The following is an 18,009-nucleotide window of genomic DNA, read 5'->3' on the forward strand; positions in this document are numbered from 1 at the left end:
AGCCAGGGGAGCTGGGCAGCAGACCGGGCTACCTGAGACCTGATCTCATTGGGCTGAAGATCCGAAATCTGGGGTGCCGGGGGAGCATGTGCGAAGAGGTTCCCTCTCGATTCTTTTTTTTTTTTTTTTTTAAATCGATGTTCTGGAGGGGATTCATCTGCTCCAGGTGCTGATGAGCTAATGTGGCAGCCTCTCCTCCATCCCTTTCCTGTGCAAAGTGCCTGCAAGGTGCAGCCAACAGCTTCTGTTCAGGCTCTTGCCAAAGCAGCAGTGGGGAGATGCTTGTTTATCTAAATGTACACGGTTGGATATGACGCATGAGGCTACCAGCCTTGTAACTCTGGGAAGCCCTTTAGTGCTTCCCATGACGCTTAATCCTAGGAGGGACCAAATGTTGCCCCTCGTGCTGAAGTGTTCGGAGCTTGGCTCTCACTGACATCTCAGGAATAGGTTCCAAATCTGGTTGCATTTATTAGCAAGTCGGTGCACCTACTGCCAGCTAGCTTGAGAAGCTTATGATGCTGAAGGTAGCAAAATTAAAGTCTTCTTGGAAACAAGGTGGCTTTTCTAGGCAAAATATTCAGCCCTGCCGATATATTTATATAACGTGTTAGTGGAATACCCCACTATGCTTTTATCAGTCCAGCCACATGCAGGTTTTATCCACATTTGCAATCTATTTTATACTGAACCAAAAGTAATGGAAAATAAGCCTTGAACATTAGCAGGGGGGAGTGAGGTAGTTTTACCCCCTGAAAGAGCTGAGGCAAAGGGCTTATGCCCAAGGCTCTCAGAAAGCTGAACCATAACTAAGAATTGAGCCCAGGTCTTCTGAGTCCTGCTTTTGTCTTGACCACCAGATTATAATTTAGAAGTTTTGTTTCAAACCCAGAACTTGCCCAATCTCATAGATAGGTTTAATTCTACTTTTTCCTGTCTTGTAGCCATGTCATGTGTCTCTGATTGTTTGTGAAATCCTTTGTGTTTCTTGGGAAGAACATGTGAGAGAGTTACGAAATGTTGGTGCGGTTGCTGTCACATCTTGAGTTCAAATGTTGATGAGAGACGCAATGTAACACTGCAGTACAGAAGGGCATATCTGGTGTCTCCATAAAATTTAGTTTTGATATTGGCTTGATGGCTTTTATTTGAAAAGAAGCATGAAAAACTCCTTAGAGAAGTGAGGTTATCATACCTCCTGAAATTCCAAGTAACACTTGGGACTGAAAAAATGTAGTGTTTTTGAACAGAGTTTTTGTTATTTTTCCTTTGTTCATTTGGCAGTGCTTTTCTAATGCCGGTTTCACTGTTTTTACCATCTGTCAGTTTTTTTCTTCATTTTATTTAGTTCTTTAAAATATCAAGTTTTATATCCCTGAAAAAAGAAACATACTCCACACTAGAATAATAAATCAGTGCTTGGATGTCTGAGGAATATGCAACTATTACTTCTGTTAAGTAAAAATACACTTATGTGGAATTACTGAGAAACAGCATCAAGCAGCATGATTCATATAAGTCTATGAGGCACTCACTATATTATGACTTTTACTTGCAGGGAAGAAGAGAGTGGGGTGCAAAGCTGTCTTTAGGTCCTAGATGCAAACTTTGATCTTGAACAAATACTGACCCTCCAGTGCAGTTTTAGGTGAGCACTGTGGTGCTTAATAGGTGCTAAACTTGTGTGAATTTCTGGTAATTTCATATGTATGAAGAATAAATATAGTGTGGCACATCTTGAGGAATGAGAGAGAAAATGCCACTGTTCTAAAGAATCTTTCCTCCCTTGGTTTAAAAAAAAAAAAAAAGAAAGTATTTTCAAATATCCAGGGAGATGTGCGGGTTACTGAATTTGTGTGTGCGTGCCTACATCATCACCACTACGCTAACTATGTTGTAATTGATAGCTGGCAAGATGGTTGCAGAGAATAAGCCACAAGAAAATGCAAGCAAGACATTGTTTATCATGCTGCAAATTTTCCAGCTGGAGAAAAACTCAGTCATATTATTTGGGTGTGGTCAGTTACATTGTTCTTGAAAAGTCATTATAAATAGAGAAAGTAGGACTTACTTTCACTTTTGAAAGTTGTACTTCTGTTTCCTTAGGTCAGGAATTGAATTGTCGGGTGAAGGCTTCTCTTCACGGTGCATGGACGGAAAGCCAATGCGCAGGTAAGGTCAGAACAAAAAACTATAATTCTTTTATGAGTATGCCATTGATATTGAGTTAATTTAATCAGTAAAATGTTTGTTTTTTATACTGTAGCTAGTAAGGAGGCTGGTTGTGTTTAAGAGTTAATGACATTGATTTTTTTTTAGAGTACAAAACCAATACGAATATGCTCTTAGGGAAAAGCACAGAAGCTAAATGTTGCTGTAATTACCCATTTTTACTGGCTCGCTGCCTTGCTTAAAAGGTACTTTTGACCACTTATGTACATGTTTTGATTATACTGAATGAACTGTTCTGTGAACTATTTAGCAATATGTAAAACTCTAATCATATCCTTGATGTGCATTGAGTTTGACATTTGACCATAGATTCCAATTACATGCTGAGAGAGTTCTCTTCTAACTGTGGGTGGCATTTGCATCTAGTACAGTAGGATGAACCTGCAGCTGTATCCCCAACCTATGTCAAGGGTGTTTTCCATTGCTAAAGATTGTAGTGTTGCAATTCATGCAAGGGTCCCATTTTATCTAGTACTTTTGATTTCAGTATTGAGTGTCACATAATTATGCTTTGTAACGCATTCAGACCTGTACCTTGAACCAGGCTATTTGGAGGCATCCTGTCTATATTTGCATGGTTGTGAACAACTTTCGAAAGCTATCAGAGAGCCATTGGGACTAATGACAATTTATGCAAATCACTCAGCTTGACATACTGGTTATACCCCTTGGCTCAAATCAGCTGGTGGCAGAGGGAAACTGTTACATGCAGAATGGTAATCATGTAATATTAAAATAGAAAGAGGTGCATTACCAACTGCATTACTCACCCTTCCAAATGGGAATTGGAAGGGGTATTAACTCAGTACCTTTCTGCAAAGGTTTATTGTTTTATGTGAACCCCATCAACCATAACAAAAAGCTTGTGAGTGCCATTGTTTCAGCTGAAACTAATACATGCATGTTGCAATATGACATAGGCATTGCTGGAATCATTCAGCATTTTGCTGACACAGGAAAACTATTTTAGACAATGAGGAACCCCTCATTGCCTCCAAATAGCCTGTTTCAAGGTACAGGTCTGAATGCGTTACAAAGCATAATTATGTGACACTCGATACTGAAATCAAAAGTACTAGATAAAATGGGACCCTTGCATGAATTGCAACACTACAATGTTTAGCCAATGGAAAACACCCTTGACACAGGATGAGGCTGCAGCTGTATCCCCAGCCTATTGTACTAGATGCAACTGCCACCCACAGTTAGAAGACAACTCTCTCAGCATGTAATTGGAATCTATGGTCAAATGTCAAACACCTTTTTTTTTTATGGTGAGGTTTTTCTCCGGATTGACCAAATAACTAACTGACCAGATCTCTTCTGTTGTGATCAGTGCTCTTTTTAAACACATTTTAGCAAACAAAAAAACCAAATCTGTTCAGGTTTTTGCACTGGTCTCATCATTGGAGTATCAGAATGTTTTCCCAAAGTGCAGTAAGCAATGCAATAGCCTTCGTATCATGTGATGTTTTGTTTTTTTTTCCTCCTTGTTCTATCCTAGAGAGAAATTATGTAAGGATCTTCCATTATCTCTATTTTATGTGTTGGTTTTCTGTGTGGTGTTCATATGCTTTATTGAAGGTAAGGAATGGAAGAAATTAGCTTTGAAGTTGTTCTTAGATCTTCATTCTACAGCCGTAGACTGGCCCCTAAGAAGGTTCTGACCCAGGCCTAGGCAAGGTTTTCCTTGGCAGTAGACAGCTCCTCTGTGCCTTAAGAACAGATTTGTGCATTTCACTTCCCATTTTCCTCTTTCTGGAAGTCTTAGCCAAAACTCTTCAGTGTCTTGGGGGGGAAAAAAAGGATGGTGTTTTACAGTGGGCTAGTGTTGAGAGGGGATGCTGGATTTGATGAGCTCCCAATAGCACTTCTTGATGAAAAGATGCTCTGTTGTGTTCTATGCTAAATGAAGTTTCCTACAGGCTGATATCTTGCTATATTGCACTGATGTAGTTCAGCCAGAAGCTGGCAGTGGCATGAATGTGCCAGATACAAACCTTTGAATCCTTTGGGGATATGCTGTTATATTTTAGAAAGCTCTGTGAAGACATTTGGGTTCCTGGTTCACTTGTTATCATTCTGATGATTTTAGTATAATTCATATAAATTTTTTCAAATTGGATTTCAATCTCTTTCAAATCTTACCATAAAATCCAGGTATGTTAATGGAGTAATGCTGTTTTTTATCCTTACGTAGAACTATACAGACATATATATAATGGTTCTGTCAGATATTGCAAAGCAAATCAGGGTTGGGGATAGGTCAGTACTTGAATGGATGATTACAATTGTTTTGTATAAAATGTCTCTCATTCAGAAGTGAGTTAAAACTCTTTTCCCTGAGTAAAAAGAAATTGCAGGTTTGTGATTTCACTAGAGAATTAAGAGTACATGAAGGAAATTCTGGTCAGCAGATGCTGATTTCACATTAGAGCAGGGATAGGCAATTTTTTTTAGGCAGAGAGCCAAAAACACCTGCAACCTCAACTCATAAGATGTTGATGTGCCAGGGGCAGATGACGTGGGAGATGCCAAGGGTCCGATCCTTGTTCTGGCAACGCAGACCTGGCCCCTTCCCTGCCATCCACCCAGAGCAGGGGTGGGCAATTATTTTGGACAGAGGGCTGCTTACCCAGTTTTGGCAGGCTGTTGAGGGCCGCATGGGTAGCGCCACCCCTTGACAGGTGCCCTGCCCCCTGGTCACCAACTTAGGACCAATGTCCCAGGGCCAGCACTGGTGGGGCACAGGCTGGCAGGGGTCAGTGGAGCTGGGTTGGGCTGCACCAGCATGGAGAGGGGGGATCTGGCCTGGCTCCATAGAGCCCCTGCTGGCCGGGACCCTGCACTCCTGCCGCCCTGCTCTGAGCCTCACCAGCACTGGCCCCAGGGCACTGGTGTGGGCCCCATGCTCCTGCTGGCTCCTTGCCCACTCACTCCCAGTGCCCTCTAGCCCTGTGGTACAGGCTGGGGGCAGTGCACAGGCTCGACTGCCTGCTCGCCAGCAGGGAAGAAGCTGGTGCTGAGTGTGGGGAAAAGCGGCCCCTTGTCCACCCCGTGCCCAGTGCTCCCTACTGCAGCCGCTCACAGCCCACATGGGTCTGTCTGGAGCAGGCACAAGGAGCCCAATGTGGGCTGCGAGTGGCTGCGCGCTGTGACAGCAGCTTCCTCTTCCCCACACCCCCATTTGCCACGCTGGGCGGTGATGGCTGCTGCTGCCTGCCCAGAGCTTGTGTGCTGGGCTGCCCAGAGGCAGTGGTGGCAAACACTGCCCAGCGCGGCAAGGGTGGGGGCTGCAACTGCTGTCACCATGTGCAGCCCCAACGGGTGAGCCCAGAGCCAGCATGGAGCCCAGGCTGGCTGTGGGTCTGGGTTAGAAGCTGGTGCTGAGCGTGGGGGGGAAAAGCAGCCCCTTAGCCACCCAGTGCCCCATGCTGCAGCCACTTGCAGCTCGTCTGGGGATGCCTATGTCTGCTCCAGACAGCCCCACGCGGGCTGTGAGCAGCTGCAGCAGGGAGCACTGACCACGGGGTAGGGAAGGGGCTGCTTTCCTCCATGCCAGGAAGGAGCCTGGGGAAAAGCTGAGTGGGGGTGGGGGGAAGTGGCCCTTCCCCTGCCCTGTGGCCGGCACTCCCTGCTACAGTCGCCCATGTGGGGCATCAGGCACGGGACAGGTGAGGGGCTGCTTTTCCTTCTCCCCGTTCAGCTTTTCCCCAGGCTCCTCCCCTGCCCTTCCCCCCCAGCCCCCTTTCCCCTTACCTGCAGTTCCAGCGTGGGGCAGCCATGTGGTCTCAGGCCAGAAGCCCCTTCTGGGGCTTTTGGCTGGGGGGGTGGGGCCTGGCAGCTGCTGTTGTGGGAGTCTGCTGGGCTTACCCTGGGTCCTACTGCCCTTGGTTCCTGTCATTTTTGACAGGAGCCAAGGGCAGATAAATACTAATTTTCTAAATTTTTTAGGGTCCCCGCAGGCCAGATAGAATGGTCTCCCAGGCTGTATTTTGCCCATGCCTTTGTTGCATGCCACACTCTGGCACCTGTGCCAAGGGTTGCCTGTCCCTGCATTACAACTTAAATGATAGTTAGCGGCAGGTGGCTGTCTCAGTAGGAAGGCAGCTGCATGAACTAGATATTACCTGAGGGACACCACAGTAAAAGCTTAGGAACCTTATTGAAAGGTTCTGCTGCAGAACCTCTTTAACTTCAGCTGCTTGCATTTAATAACTTTATAGTTAGTGAAACTGATTTTTAGAGATTTTCACTGATTAGGCTGAGAAAATTGTTGAAGTTAACAGTGTGAATAGTGACACCTACTCTGTGTTGTTATAATTGTCTCATTTTTAATAATCCAACATCTTGTTACCAACAGTTTATTTGTAACGTGCTTGTTGACTACGTTCCTTTAAACACCAACATCTGGGAAGGACAATGAAATTGTTCTTTTCTTGCTGATTACAAGCAAAGACAATACTCTAATGACCTCCAGTGAACATTAGGTGGTATTATGGATTTAGTAGCTGGCATATTAATGGGTACTCTTTTGCCAGAGGTATTATATTTTTGGCTGAGATGAAATTAAATCCTTGTCTTCCATCAATCCCATGAGAAGTTTACAGGTAGTGAGCCTGGAATACAAGTAGATTCCAGCTCTAATACTTACTTTTTTCAAACCTAAATTCTGTCTCTTAAAGCTGTTTCAGCTGTATACTGTAATCTTAATTTCTTTTTTTAAGCTGCTACACTCGTCTGCTTTCCACCCTAGAGCTAGCTGCATTTTTTTGTGTTAGATGATAGGTTTTAGCCTCTGTGTATATGAAAGAGAGAAAGTGATCAAGTGAATGCTTTGAGTTGAAAGATGCTATGTAAAATAATTTACTGCTGAGAAGTCGTTATGCATTTCCCTCAGATGCCTATTTGTGTTGTTTTGGAATCTTGTAAGAGGGCTCTGTATCCTGCAAGGATACAAGCCTCATAAAACCTTGGGATAATGAAGAAAAAGCACTGGGAGCCAGCAGAGCCAAATACAGTGAAGAGACCGAACATTTATTTATCTGACTTGGGGTTGCAGGCTGCCTGTGTTTCCATTTGTACTTTTCAGCATTATATGCTACAAACTGATCCTTTGTCAGCTCTTCCTTAATCCCACTGTATTTGCTGATTTCCCCAGCCTTACATTTTGATGGAAGCTAATCCCAGAATGTCTGCATAGCTGAGTGTGAATCTTTTATCCTTACATATGCATTTCTTCTTCAGTCTTCTCTCTTTTAATCGACCTGAGTATTTAGAGCAGCTCCCAGCCTTTTGTGGGGGAGGGGGGAGGAAACAGCTAGTCTAGCATGTGAGAATCAAGTGCTGCCTTCTGTCTTTCACACCTCTAAGCCACTGAGTCATCTTTCATTCTGTATGCATATATATGCATAATACACGCATAATGCAGCTAAATTATTATTTTGGTTGAGATGCATGCCATCAGATGGTGTCCTTTTAATTCACACTTCTGTGCCTGTGTATAGCAGCAACCCCCAGGACATAACATCAAGCATCTGGCTTGAGCCTCTGTGGAAATTCCCAGGTCCATTGATGGCCAGCCTCTACGCTAACCAGACAGAAGTTATAGATGAGCTAGGAGTGCTAACTTTTGTGGGGGGGTTTCTTGCATCTGTTCAATTTGCTTTACTCATAAAGCAACATTTCTTTCCAGTAGGAAAGAGACCAGAGACAATAGTGATAGGCCTACTATAAGAAACTGAATAGAATAGAGTTCTTACAAGGTCCTTCTTCAGTGGTTTTATTTCAAAGTGATTTCAGTAGAGTCTGTTTTGAGGAAGAAAATTCCATTCTCCCCGTTTGGAGGTCAGGGGTTGCTGATGCACAAATCCAACCAGCCAGTAACATGGCTTAGTTATTTTTTTTATCTTTTAAAAAAAATTATGAGCATGTGTGCCTATGTGTGTATTCCAAGGCTTCAATAACTGTAGAGTACATGCAAGATCTTCCTTAGGTTCCCTCTTCAGCTCCCACAAACAGCCAGGGCCTCCTGATTGTGGAAGTGACTGAGTAAGCCACCTTGCTAGCAGAAGGTGCAGCCTTAACTAAATCTGCCTTTGGGTGGAAACAAATTTCACCTTTGCTGCCATAACAATTTTACAGTAGCACAAAGCAAAAGCAAATAGATATCCATACCCAATGTGGCTGTGGTAAAAGGTAGTAACAGTTTGTGCCACTTTATTGCAGCAGACATTCATTTGCTTTATGGCAGGCGAATGTTGGTAGCGAGAGCTGCCTGTACTCTCCAGCTGCCATAGGCATGCGCTCTGAGAGTTTGAGGCGCCTGATCCTGTGCACCTTGAATTCCCTGGCAAAAGCAGGCCCCTCAAGCCCTGGGAATACCTGCCTGGCATAGGTGATCCACTTCATTTGGTGACATCTATTTCTACCCTTACATTTCCATAATGTTCAAGGTAATTGCAAGAACCTGGGAGAGCTGCTCCAGGGCCACATTTAAGGTGACTTTGTGGTTAGAGAAAACCAGATGCATCTTCTGAAGCTCACCTTTAGGCATAAAATCCAGTCATCTCTCCCAAGAAGTCGTAGTCCAGACTTTTCTGTGTCATGTTTCATTTCATCAGAGTCCCTTTTCCACCGAAGACAGCAACTGTTCCTGCTCAAAGAATGCTTAGGCTGCAAGCCTACACGGTAAACATTGACCGAAGTGCTGTTAATGATGCTCTTTTACTCATGCTCTCTCCTTCTTGGAGGTATTTTAGAAACCCTGAAGCACAATCCAGCCCCACTGACTTGTTTGTTTAGAGCTAAATTTTGTATTGGGAGATTTTGTCCCAGTTTGCAGTCCATCTCCCCAGAGAGAGAATACTGCCCTCTGCTCTGAGCCTGTAGGCATTATAAAACTAAACTAGGAATGCAGGTCAATTAACCTTTATCTAAGCTTTGCAAGCTTTATTCAAGCTTTCTAGCATTTCTTTGGGGTATTTCTGAGGTAATCCACACTGGGGGACAGTTTCCCAACATTTTGTGGGGGAAATAACATTTTTTTTAAAATGATGATAAAGCCGTGGAATGGGCTATAAAAGAGGAGAGTGGGTGCAGGGAAGGAGTGAGAGTCAGTTTCGCAGCAGAGGGATTTGTCAGAGGTGTCAGGAAGAGAGAACAGTGAAGGATATAAAAAGGCTAGAGTGGGGAAAAACAAGCTATTTGAAGTGTACAGAGACTGAACAGGAGCAAGCAGCAAAACCCAGAGGGACCCTGCTGAATCAGTGAAACCAAGATATGAGGAAAAGGTAATGGTCTGAAACATCTGAATATGATGAGTGGAGGGGAAGGGTGGAACAAGAGGAAAAGCAGTCTAAGATGCAGTGGAATTATCCAAACTGGTGGGAAGAGAACAATTTCCCTGTGGTTAGTGCATTTGACACAATAATGAAGGGAAAAGATGTGATCCATTTTTTAAAATTTTCTTTCCTTTAAGCATTCAGAAAATGTATTGTTCAGTGGCAAAACGAGGTTAGATTTTTCTTTTAACCTAGTATGGCTGATGTGAGAATATTTTCAGCTGCTAGTGATTGGAGCAGTTCAGTAATACCATTGTACAAGAAACTGGAGATGTATAAGAATTAAGTCATCCAGTCCATCCCCAAGAGCCAATTCAGGTTTCTTCACTACCATAAATAATCTAATAACATAATAATCATTATAATAAAAATCATAATAATCTGTCTAGTCTGCTTTTAAGTGCCCCTGATGGTGGAGTTTTTGCCACTGCCTTTGGGAGGCTAGTCATTCATTAGGCTGGTTGGAGTGTTGCAGTTGTACCACACTTAGGGTCTGAATGGTGTTGCCTTGTTGGTTCATCTCTGTCTTGGGGTGCAGAAGGGGTTGTTCTGAGACCACCCCCTCTTTCTCCCACATCATGTAGCCCTGGACTCACCCTCAGCTCCCTGCGTAGCATGTCATACTGCCCCACCCCATGGAGGCAGAGGCAGGAAGCAGCAGCCAGAGGAAGGAGGGGGAACTTGAAGACTCCAGATGCTATTGCATTTGGAGAAATAGGAGAGCAAAGTAGGAAACAGCAGCTGGGCAGGAGCTTGGACACTGCATTTAAGTATTCACAGGATGCATGCAGCCCATGGGCCATCAATTGCACAGTCTCATTTCAGGCCACTGTAACCACTCCAGCTACCTGAAAGAGATTCTTCTTCAGTTTTTCTTTTTCTTTCCTTTCCTCCATGTATATTTCCCCTCTTCCATTCCTTCCTGTCATGCAAAGTTTAGATGTTCACCAGGTCCCTCATTTTGAAAAACATTGGTTTAGGCTGATTTGGTAACTTACTTAATTTAGGTGTGGTTTTTTGTTTTGTTTGCACAGACAGCTGGGTTGAAGGGGACTTGTGTCCATCTTAGAACAGACAGCATTGTAACAGAGCCACTGCTGATGTTTGGTGGGAGACAAATTGATGACAGTGCTGTTTCATGGCTTACTTCTTGCAGGTGTACCAGCACGCGACCAGGAGAGACCGGAATGGACGTGACGAGCCGCTGCACACTCGGAGATCCCAATAAACTGCCTGAGGGGGTGCCACAACCTGCTCGGATGCCCTACATCTCAGACAAGCACCCTCGGCAAACCTTGGAGGTCATCAACCTTCTGCGGAAGCACCGGGAATTGTGTGACGTGGTATTGGTGGTTGGTGCTAAAAAGATCTATGCCCACAGGGTGATTCTGTCAGCCTGCAGCCCTTACTTCCGAGCCATGTTCACTGGGGAGCTGGCTGAGAGTCGGCAGACAGAAGTAGTGATTCGAGACATCGATGAAAGGGCCATGGAGCTGCTGATTGACTTTGCATACACTTCCCAGATCACAGTGGAGGAGGGCAATGTCCAGACTTTGCTGCCAGCCGCTTGCCTCCTCCAGCTGGCTGAGATCCAGGAGGCCTGCTGTGAGTTCTTAAAAAGACAGTTGGACCCTTCCAATTGCCTGGGCATCCGAGCATTTGCTGACACTCACTCCTGCCGTGAATTGCTGAGGATTGCTGACAAGTTCACGCAACATAACTTTCAGGAGGTAAGCTGCTGTCTGTGTTGGTTGGGCTGAAACTCTTGTTACAAACATGGCTTGGGAGAGTTCTTGGCATTTCTTTGTTCAATGGTTCCTTACAAATCCTGCCCTTCCATCAGCAATTTGTCTTTACACCTAGTCAATGGTAGCTGTAGTTGAGTACCAAATAAAAGAGTCTTGGAGCAGTAGAGCTATTTTACATCGATTACTGATCCAGACCAGTTATTTCCCATCATAATGATTTGAACATCACACATACTGTAGACTAGGGGTGGGCAGTTGTTTGGACTGGAAGGCCACTTAGGGAGTTTTGATGGTCTGTCACAAGCCAAGTCAGTGCCTTCCTCCCTCCCCAGCCCCCAACAGCTCACCAAAGTTCCCTAAGTGACTTTGCCCTAGGGTCTGGGCCCACACTGTCATTATCCAGAGAGCCTGAGGTCTCCGTGAAGACCAGTGTGGGACCTGTGTGGGCAGGGTGTGCTTGGCCAGGTGGATGGGATAGGGCTGTGGGCGGGTGGAACATGGTATCTGGGAGTGGAACAGGCAGGCAGGGCTGGGATCATGGAGTGGGATCATAGGGCAAGGGCAGGGTCCACGGCAGAACCATGATCCACTCCTTGTACACTCCTGCCTGTTGCAGGGATGTGCGGCCAGGTCCCAACCCCACACTGTCACCACCCTCCAATCCCAGCCCTGGCCCTACCCATCCAGCCAGCTTTTGGATGCCTCTCCTTGCTTGCCTGCCTGCAACCCCTTCCCATCCACCTGGCTGAGCATGCCCTACCCATGTGGGTCCTAGGCTGGTTTCCATGGAGAACACTGCCCACCCACTCCATCGGGCGCCCCCAGTAGTAGGTGCAGAGGGGATGGGCTGGGGTGCCCAAGTAGCAGAACTGAGTCTGGCAGTGGTAGCAGCTGGAAGGAGCCGTGGCTGCTGGGGCTGTCAGGAAGTAGTCTGACCACCAACCCAGCCCCGCTGCACACCCTGGGGACAGTGGGACCAGCTGCATGCACCATGGCCTGGGCTGCCCCTGGGCCTGGACAAAGCAGGGCCAAGGGGCCCACTGTAGGCCAGATAAAATCCCTTAGGGCGCTAGATGTAGTCTGCAGGCCATATTTTCTCACCCCTGTTCTAGACAGTGAACACTGAGGTGTGGCAGTTTGTATGGCTTGCTTCTGGCCCTGTGGGCCTGATAGTTTGTGATATCCCATGCTCCTTTTGGAGTGTGCTGCACAACTGTGGTATAAAAAACTAAAAGCCCAAACATAGGATCATTTATTCAAAAAGTCATTAAATATAAAGTGGAATTAAGAGATTAGGGAGAAATGGAAAAGATGAGAGAGATGCAGAAGTCTCAGTGGAGGCCTTAAGTCCCATCCTTCATCAGAACTAGGATTTCACACGTGTTATTCAGTGACAGTTGTCTGAAAGCAATTCAAACATGTATTTCCAGATATCGCATTTCTAAACCCAAGTCATTATTTTTGCTTTCACACCTCTTCCTACCAGGCTTGAAAACCTTGCCAGATGCCACCTTAAAAAAGGACCAATACAAGAATGTGGAGTCCCAACAATGGGTCCCTATTTCTGATGAGAAGTCAGCTATTTTTCCAACCACAGCTCCCAGCTTGCTAGAAAGGGACCTGGGTTTTCCACCAGGGTACTTTTTCTTAGCCCTGTTTGTCAGGAACATGCTATATATCTCAGCTTCTGGCTAGGAAGTATCCCCTGAACATTACGACCAGTTCACCTCAGATGTTGGGAGAAAGGTCTTTCTTTTTCTTCCAGATCTTCTCTTCCAAATCTTGCATGTCTGTTTCTCTGCAGTCAGGAGACTGCAGATAAGTTGCAGAAATCACATTAACTCTCCCTGTTTACTTGCTACCAGTTCTTGGGTCCCTTTCTGCTGTGAGTAACTAATGTTTGTCCCTCTAATGTTGCTTATAAGTTTTCCAGTTGTTGCAGCAGGTAATCGACTTGATCCGTAGTAGCCCACATACTACAGTTTTTCAGGGTAGCCCTTGTGGAAACTGACTGGAGTCGTCTTAATGTCAGTCTGCTACCAGTTAGTGCAGATAGATCTCCCTCTCCCCACAACTTCTGGCACTTTCAAAGGATGTGGTGATACCTCAGGATGTCCTTGCACTCTGGTTGAGAATATATAGACATATAGATAGATATCTATATATATCATCTAACTTAAAACTTTCCATCAAACACTTTAAACCACATTAAGAAACAATGCACCCGTTACAATAAAGGCCTCTGCACACCCACCTGCTGCCCTTCCCGAACCCAACTGCAGTGTCTTAGTCCAAGCCCTAATTTGGGGTTTACATTCTCAGTTCACTCACTGTCCTTGTCACTGTTGATGTCGCTGTCACTTCCGCTGATCCTGTTCCTGTCTTCCTTGCCGTCTCCGGGTCCAATTTCATTGTTATCCTTCTTGTTCTCCCTGTCCTCTTCCCCTCCTGGGGGGGTCTTTGAATGGCCTGTGCAAAGTGTCCGTTTTCCAGGTGGAGTTGGCTGCATCTTCTGTGTCCTCTTCCACCACTTTCTGGTAGTAGGACTGATGTTTGCTCAGAAACATTTTAATGCAGTCTGTTTCTTTGAGCTCCATGTGTCTGTACATCAGAAAGTTCCTGCATTGCCACAGGGCACACCTGATGCCAGGGACAAACTGGTCAAAATGGGTTGTCGGGGACCCCTGCTGTGTCCATACAGTGCTGTCTCCCTTGCCATCAGTGTGAGGAGATAAGTGGATGGGCTAAGCAGATAAGCCAGACTCAGGCTTGTCTCTGCCTGGAGGACCCCTCACCTTTACTGTCAAGCCCCTGAGTTAGGAGGTGCTATAATTGGGTGCCATTCAGTTTGCAAAAGTTATAAAGCACTGCCTCAAGTCCAGTCAGGGGTGTCTTGGGTCCAGAAATGTTGAGAACCACTGAATTAGTAAAATTGTGAACAGGAGCAGATGCACTTGGGTTTGACTGCCAGATGCATGGAAAACAATATTTCACAGCTTTAACAGAATACAGACTGCATCAATCTACAAGTAAAATACATCTGGCAGACTTTTCCCAGCTGCAAGGACTGGAAAACCAACTTTCCTTTTTCACATGAGAGCCTAAATTGTGTAGAACTTGAGGATTTGCCAAAAGCAAGTGAATTTGTCAAGCCCTGCCTTCTCGCTAGCCATTCTACACATGGTTTCACTCTATGCCTATTCTGCATTTCATTTCTTATGCTGTTTTTTCAGGGACAGCAGGGTGGGAAGTGAAATGGTAAACAGCTGATTATTTATTTTCTATGCTCGGTGGTTTTAATGGGTAGAGCTGTTTTGTTTTCATTTTTACACAAGTGGGACATACTGCACTCTAAAAAAGTTTTATTTAGATGCCTGTAATTTTGTATTGAACATTTAAAGCAGCAGTATATGCAGCTGAAATCTGGGGCTGTTCTGAGCTCCTTTCAGTGGGGACCTTTTTTCTCTTACTGTTGCAACAGCCAGCTCTCTGTCATCATTTCCCATCTGATCACATTCCAGGCAGAAGCTTTGGACTCAAAACAGCTCCCATTTTCAAATACTTATAAATTACTAAACTAAACTAAAACATGGCCTGTGGAAAATGGATGCCTAGATCACAGCGGTGTTTATAGGAATGATTTTTATTAAAGAAACAAACTTGGAAGAAGGTCGATATTTTTAATGCCCTTATTTCCATAACCCTGTCGTGGCCTTTAAAGTTCTCCCTCTCTTTATTCTTAGTGGTCTCTCTCTTCCCCCTCCACCACTTTTTTTCCTACAAAAGAACATTAAGGCCCCATTTAATTGTAACCCTCATCCTTTCAGCTATCATATTTGTAGCAGAAGAATAAACTAGAATCCCTTGTGAAATCCAGTAGCCTGGCTTCTTACTCACCCAAAGTGGGGGCTGAGAAGTGATATGAAGCATCTCTTCCTTATCAGAAACCAGATGTATGTGGCTGCACTAACCTGGCAGAATGAAACAGAAGATGGGAATCGCCGGGATGGTAGTGTAAAGCGTTAACTGCAGGCCACACCGGGCATTTTGAACACCTTCTGATTGCTTCATGTCTTCGACAGTAATAACTTGTAGTTCTGTTAATCTTTATGTATGTTGCTGTACCACATCATTAACTTCTTGGTGAAACATCTCTTGGGATTTTCCATTTTCCTCAGTTTAATCGCCTGCCTAATTCCCCTAGTGAATCTTACACACACACAACATAAAATAGATCTGTTACTCCACTCTGTGAAGGTTTTCTTCTGTAATACTTTTTTCTGAGCTTGACATCTGTGCAATGAGGAAATAGATGCCATGACAGACAACTCATGCGTGGTAGCAGTAGCCAAAGCTGTTGCCATATACTCTGTATTCAAACACTTATTTAGTGTCCAGTATATAAATATAAAAGTCACAGTTAACACCCTAAAGTAAATTCTCCTGATTCCAATTACTGCTGAGAAGCTGTTGTGTTCCATACAAGGTCCTGCATAGGGCTGCAAGCAGTCAAATGGCATACTCATTTCAGTCAGGCAATTACCAGTCCTCCTGGATAATTGGGATAAAAGTGGTATTTACATTCTTTTAAATAACTAGTTGTTTAATTTGCTAACTTACAAGGTTACACTTAAGTAGCAGCTTGGTTTGCAGAAGCACTAACACTATTCCTGGATTCTACCACCAATTATGAAATAAATTGAGGACTTTTAGGATATTGCTTCCTTAAAGCTTTCTGGAGACTTATGCTGTATTTGCAATAATTGGAGCCAGTTTTAGGCACAATCTACCATCTTTAGTGTGAGAGGCATACTGTACACACTTGCTGACTTATGATCATCTGAGTTTCTAACCCGTTGTCTCTAAATGGACTCTGAGGCTGCAGCAGTTCACAGGTAACTTAATCTCAGCCCCTCATTTGGTCACTGAAAACTCTGCACATCCTAAAAACCAGATCTGCTGCCTTTTGGTTTCCTTTTAGCAATAGTTACTATTACCAGCATCTTGGATCTCTTCTAATATTCAAGCAGTCTTCTAAAATTCGTTCTTCAAGTAATTAAAAAGTCCATGTCCCTGATCCCTGTATGGAAATCACAGGAAGAATTTATTTATGTTAACCATCCTGAAGCCAGGATGCAGAGCTCTTGCAGATGTATTTCTAACTGGGGAGCCTAATATCAATTGCTTTCTGTGGCTGAGCTTCTCAGCTGTCATAGTAGGGTTCTAGGAAAGGTATGTGGCTTGTCATCGCTACAGTTCTTGTTTTTATTACCATCTTGTACTCTTCCCATCCTGATATCTGTATGCCTAAGGGTGCATACCCATCTCCAGAAATCTCCCATCTGCAGCATGCATTGCTTTCACTTGATCTAAGCATAGATTCTCTAGTGGTGGCTGAAACCTTCTGAGAAGTTTACTTGCTATCTTGGGTACAGAAGAAATTAACATGTTTGCAGATTGTCAGTGGCTTATATTTCAGGACTAATCAGTCCCTGGGGTTTTAGGAGGCTCCAATTCCCCCCTGAGTACATTTGCACTCAGGCACACCACGTTTTATATTTAGAGGGAGTGAAGCAGAGGTAGGATCAAATGAGCCCATCTCCCTGTCCTGAGACACTTTCCCTTCTGCTACAAATCAGAGTCAGGAAGACTTTTCCTTATTTTCTACAATGTCATTGGTAAATTATTTCTGAGACTGCTACTTTGGGTCCTATTTTGAATTTATTACAAATAAAACATCTTTATTCTGGTACTGCTTTCCTCCAAAATATTTACCAGCTGCAGAAAATGTTTCTTTTTATCTTGTATATTACACATCGCAAATGAAGAGGCTGGCTTTAAACAAGGGCTCTGCTTTTCCCGAAATTTTGAAATCTGATCAGCGCATTCTGTGGATTAACTCCTTAAAGGCATCCACAGAATTTTTACATTCCCTTTTATTTGCATCACCATTTGAGGGTTGCCTGAGCTGTGCTGGTGGGGCCCAATTCTGAAGGTTGCAGAATATCTTTCACCCTCACTGGAGTCAATGAAAGGGGTCAGCAGCTTGCTGGATCAGATCATCGGATCCTAAACTAGGGGGAAACGCTTCTCTTTATACCTTTGCAGTGAAGTGTAGAGGCCATCTGTAGTTTTGGTGCTCTGAAACACTGTCCTTACCTCTTTCCTTATTACTATCCCTTTGGACAGGTGATGGAGAGTGAGGAGTTCATGCTGCTACCAGCCAATCAGCTCATAGACATCATATCCAGTGATGAGTTGAATGTTCGCAGTGAGGAGCAGGTGTTCAATGCTGTGATGGCCTGGGTGAAATACAGTATTCAGGAGAGGCGACCTCAGCTTCCCCAGGTAACTTTGAGTACACTTGAATGTGTGGCTTCTTTATATGTAGTAGGAGACAATGGATTTTTGTCAATGTAATAGTGGAAATAATTCCCTGCAGAACTTCCAGGTGTGGTAAAACACTTGTTTTCCAACCAGCTGGACCATAAAACCCGTATCTAGATATTTCAATAAGAGACCACTTAATGCTTACAGATAAGCATTGCTATCCTGAATTATATCATTAGTCCATCTAGTCAGTGGTGTCTCCAACAGTGGCTTCAAAGGATTGTGCAAGAAGCCCCAAAATGGAATGAAGGAGTAACCTGCCCCTATAGGAACTGTTGCATTAATCTCTGGCAGTA

At 44.4% G+C, this 18,009-nt stretch overlaps 1 protein-coding gene across 2 annotated transcripts in view; it reads left to right on the forward strand.

Annotated features, from left to right (window-relative positions):
* The window catches only part of KLHL20 (kelch like family member 20), a 30,653-nt gene that overhangs the window by 640 nt on the left and 12,004 nt on the right, over positions 1 to 18,009 (forward strand). The window contains exons 2-5 of one of the 2 annotated variants that reach the window (XM_090046793.1): positions 1,559 to 1,648; positions 2,107 to 2,172; positions 10,732 to 11,305; positions 17,513 to 17,671. In XM_090046793.1, coding sequence (XP_089902919.1) covers positions 2,150 to 2,172; positions 10,732 to 11,305; positions 17,513 to 17,671 — 756 coding nt within the window. In that variant the 5' untranslated portion in view covers positions 1,559 to 1,648; positions 2,107 to 2,149. The remainder of the gene's footprint in view (positions 1 to 1,558; positions 1,649 to 2,106; positions 2,173 to 10,731; positions 11,306 to 17,512; positions 17,672 to 18,009) is intronic. The other variant, XM_090046792.1, reaches the window with a different exon arrangement.

The sequence above is a fragment of the Crocodylus siamensis genome, chromosome 5 (genome assembly GCF_052110815.1).
Source record: "Crocodylus siamensis isolate JL-2025a chromosome 5, ASM5211081v1, whole genome shotgun sequence".
Lineage (NCBI taxonomy): Eukaryota > Metazoa > Chordata > Crocodylia > Crocodylidae > Crocodylus > Crocodylus siamensis.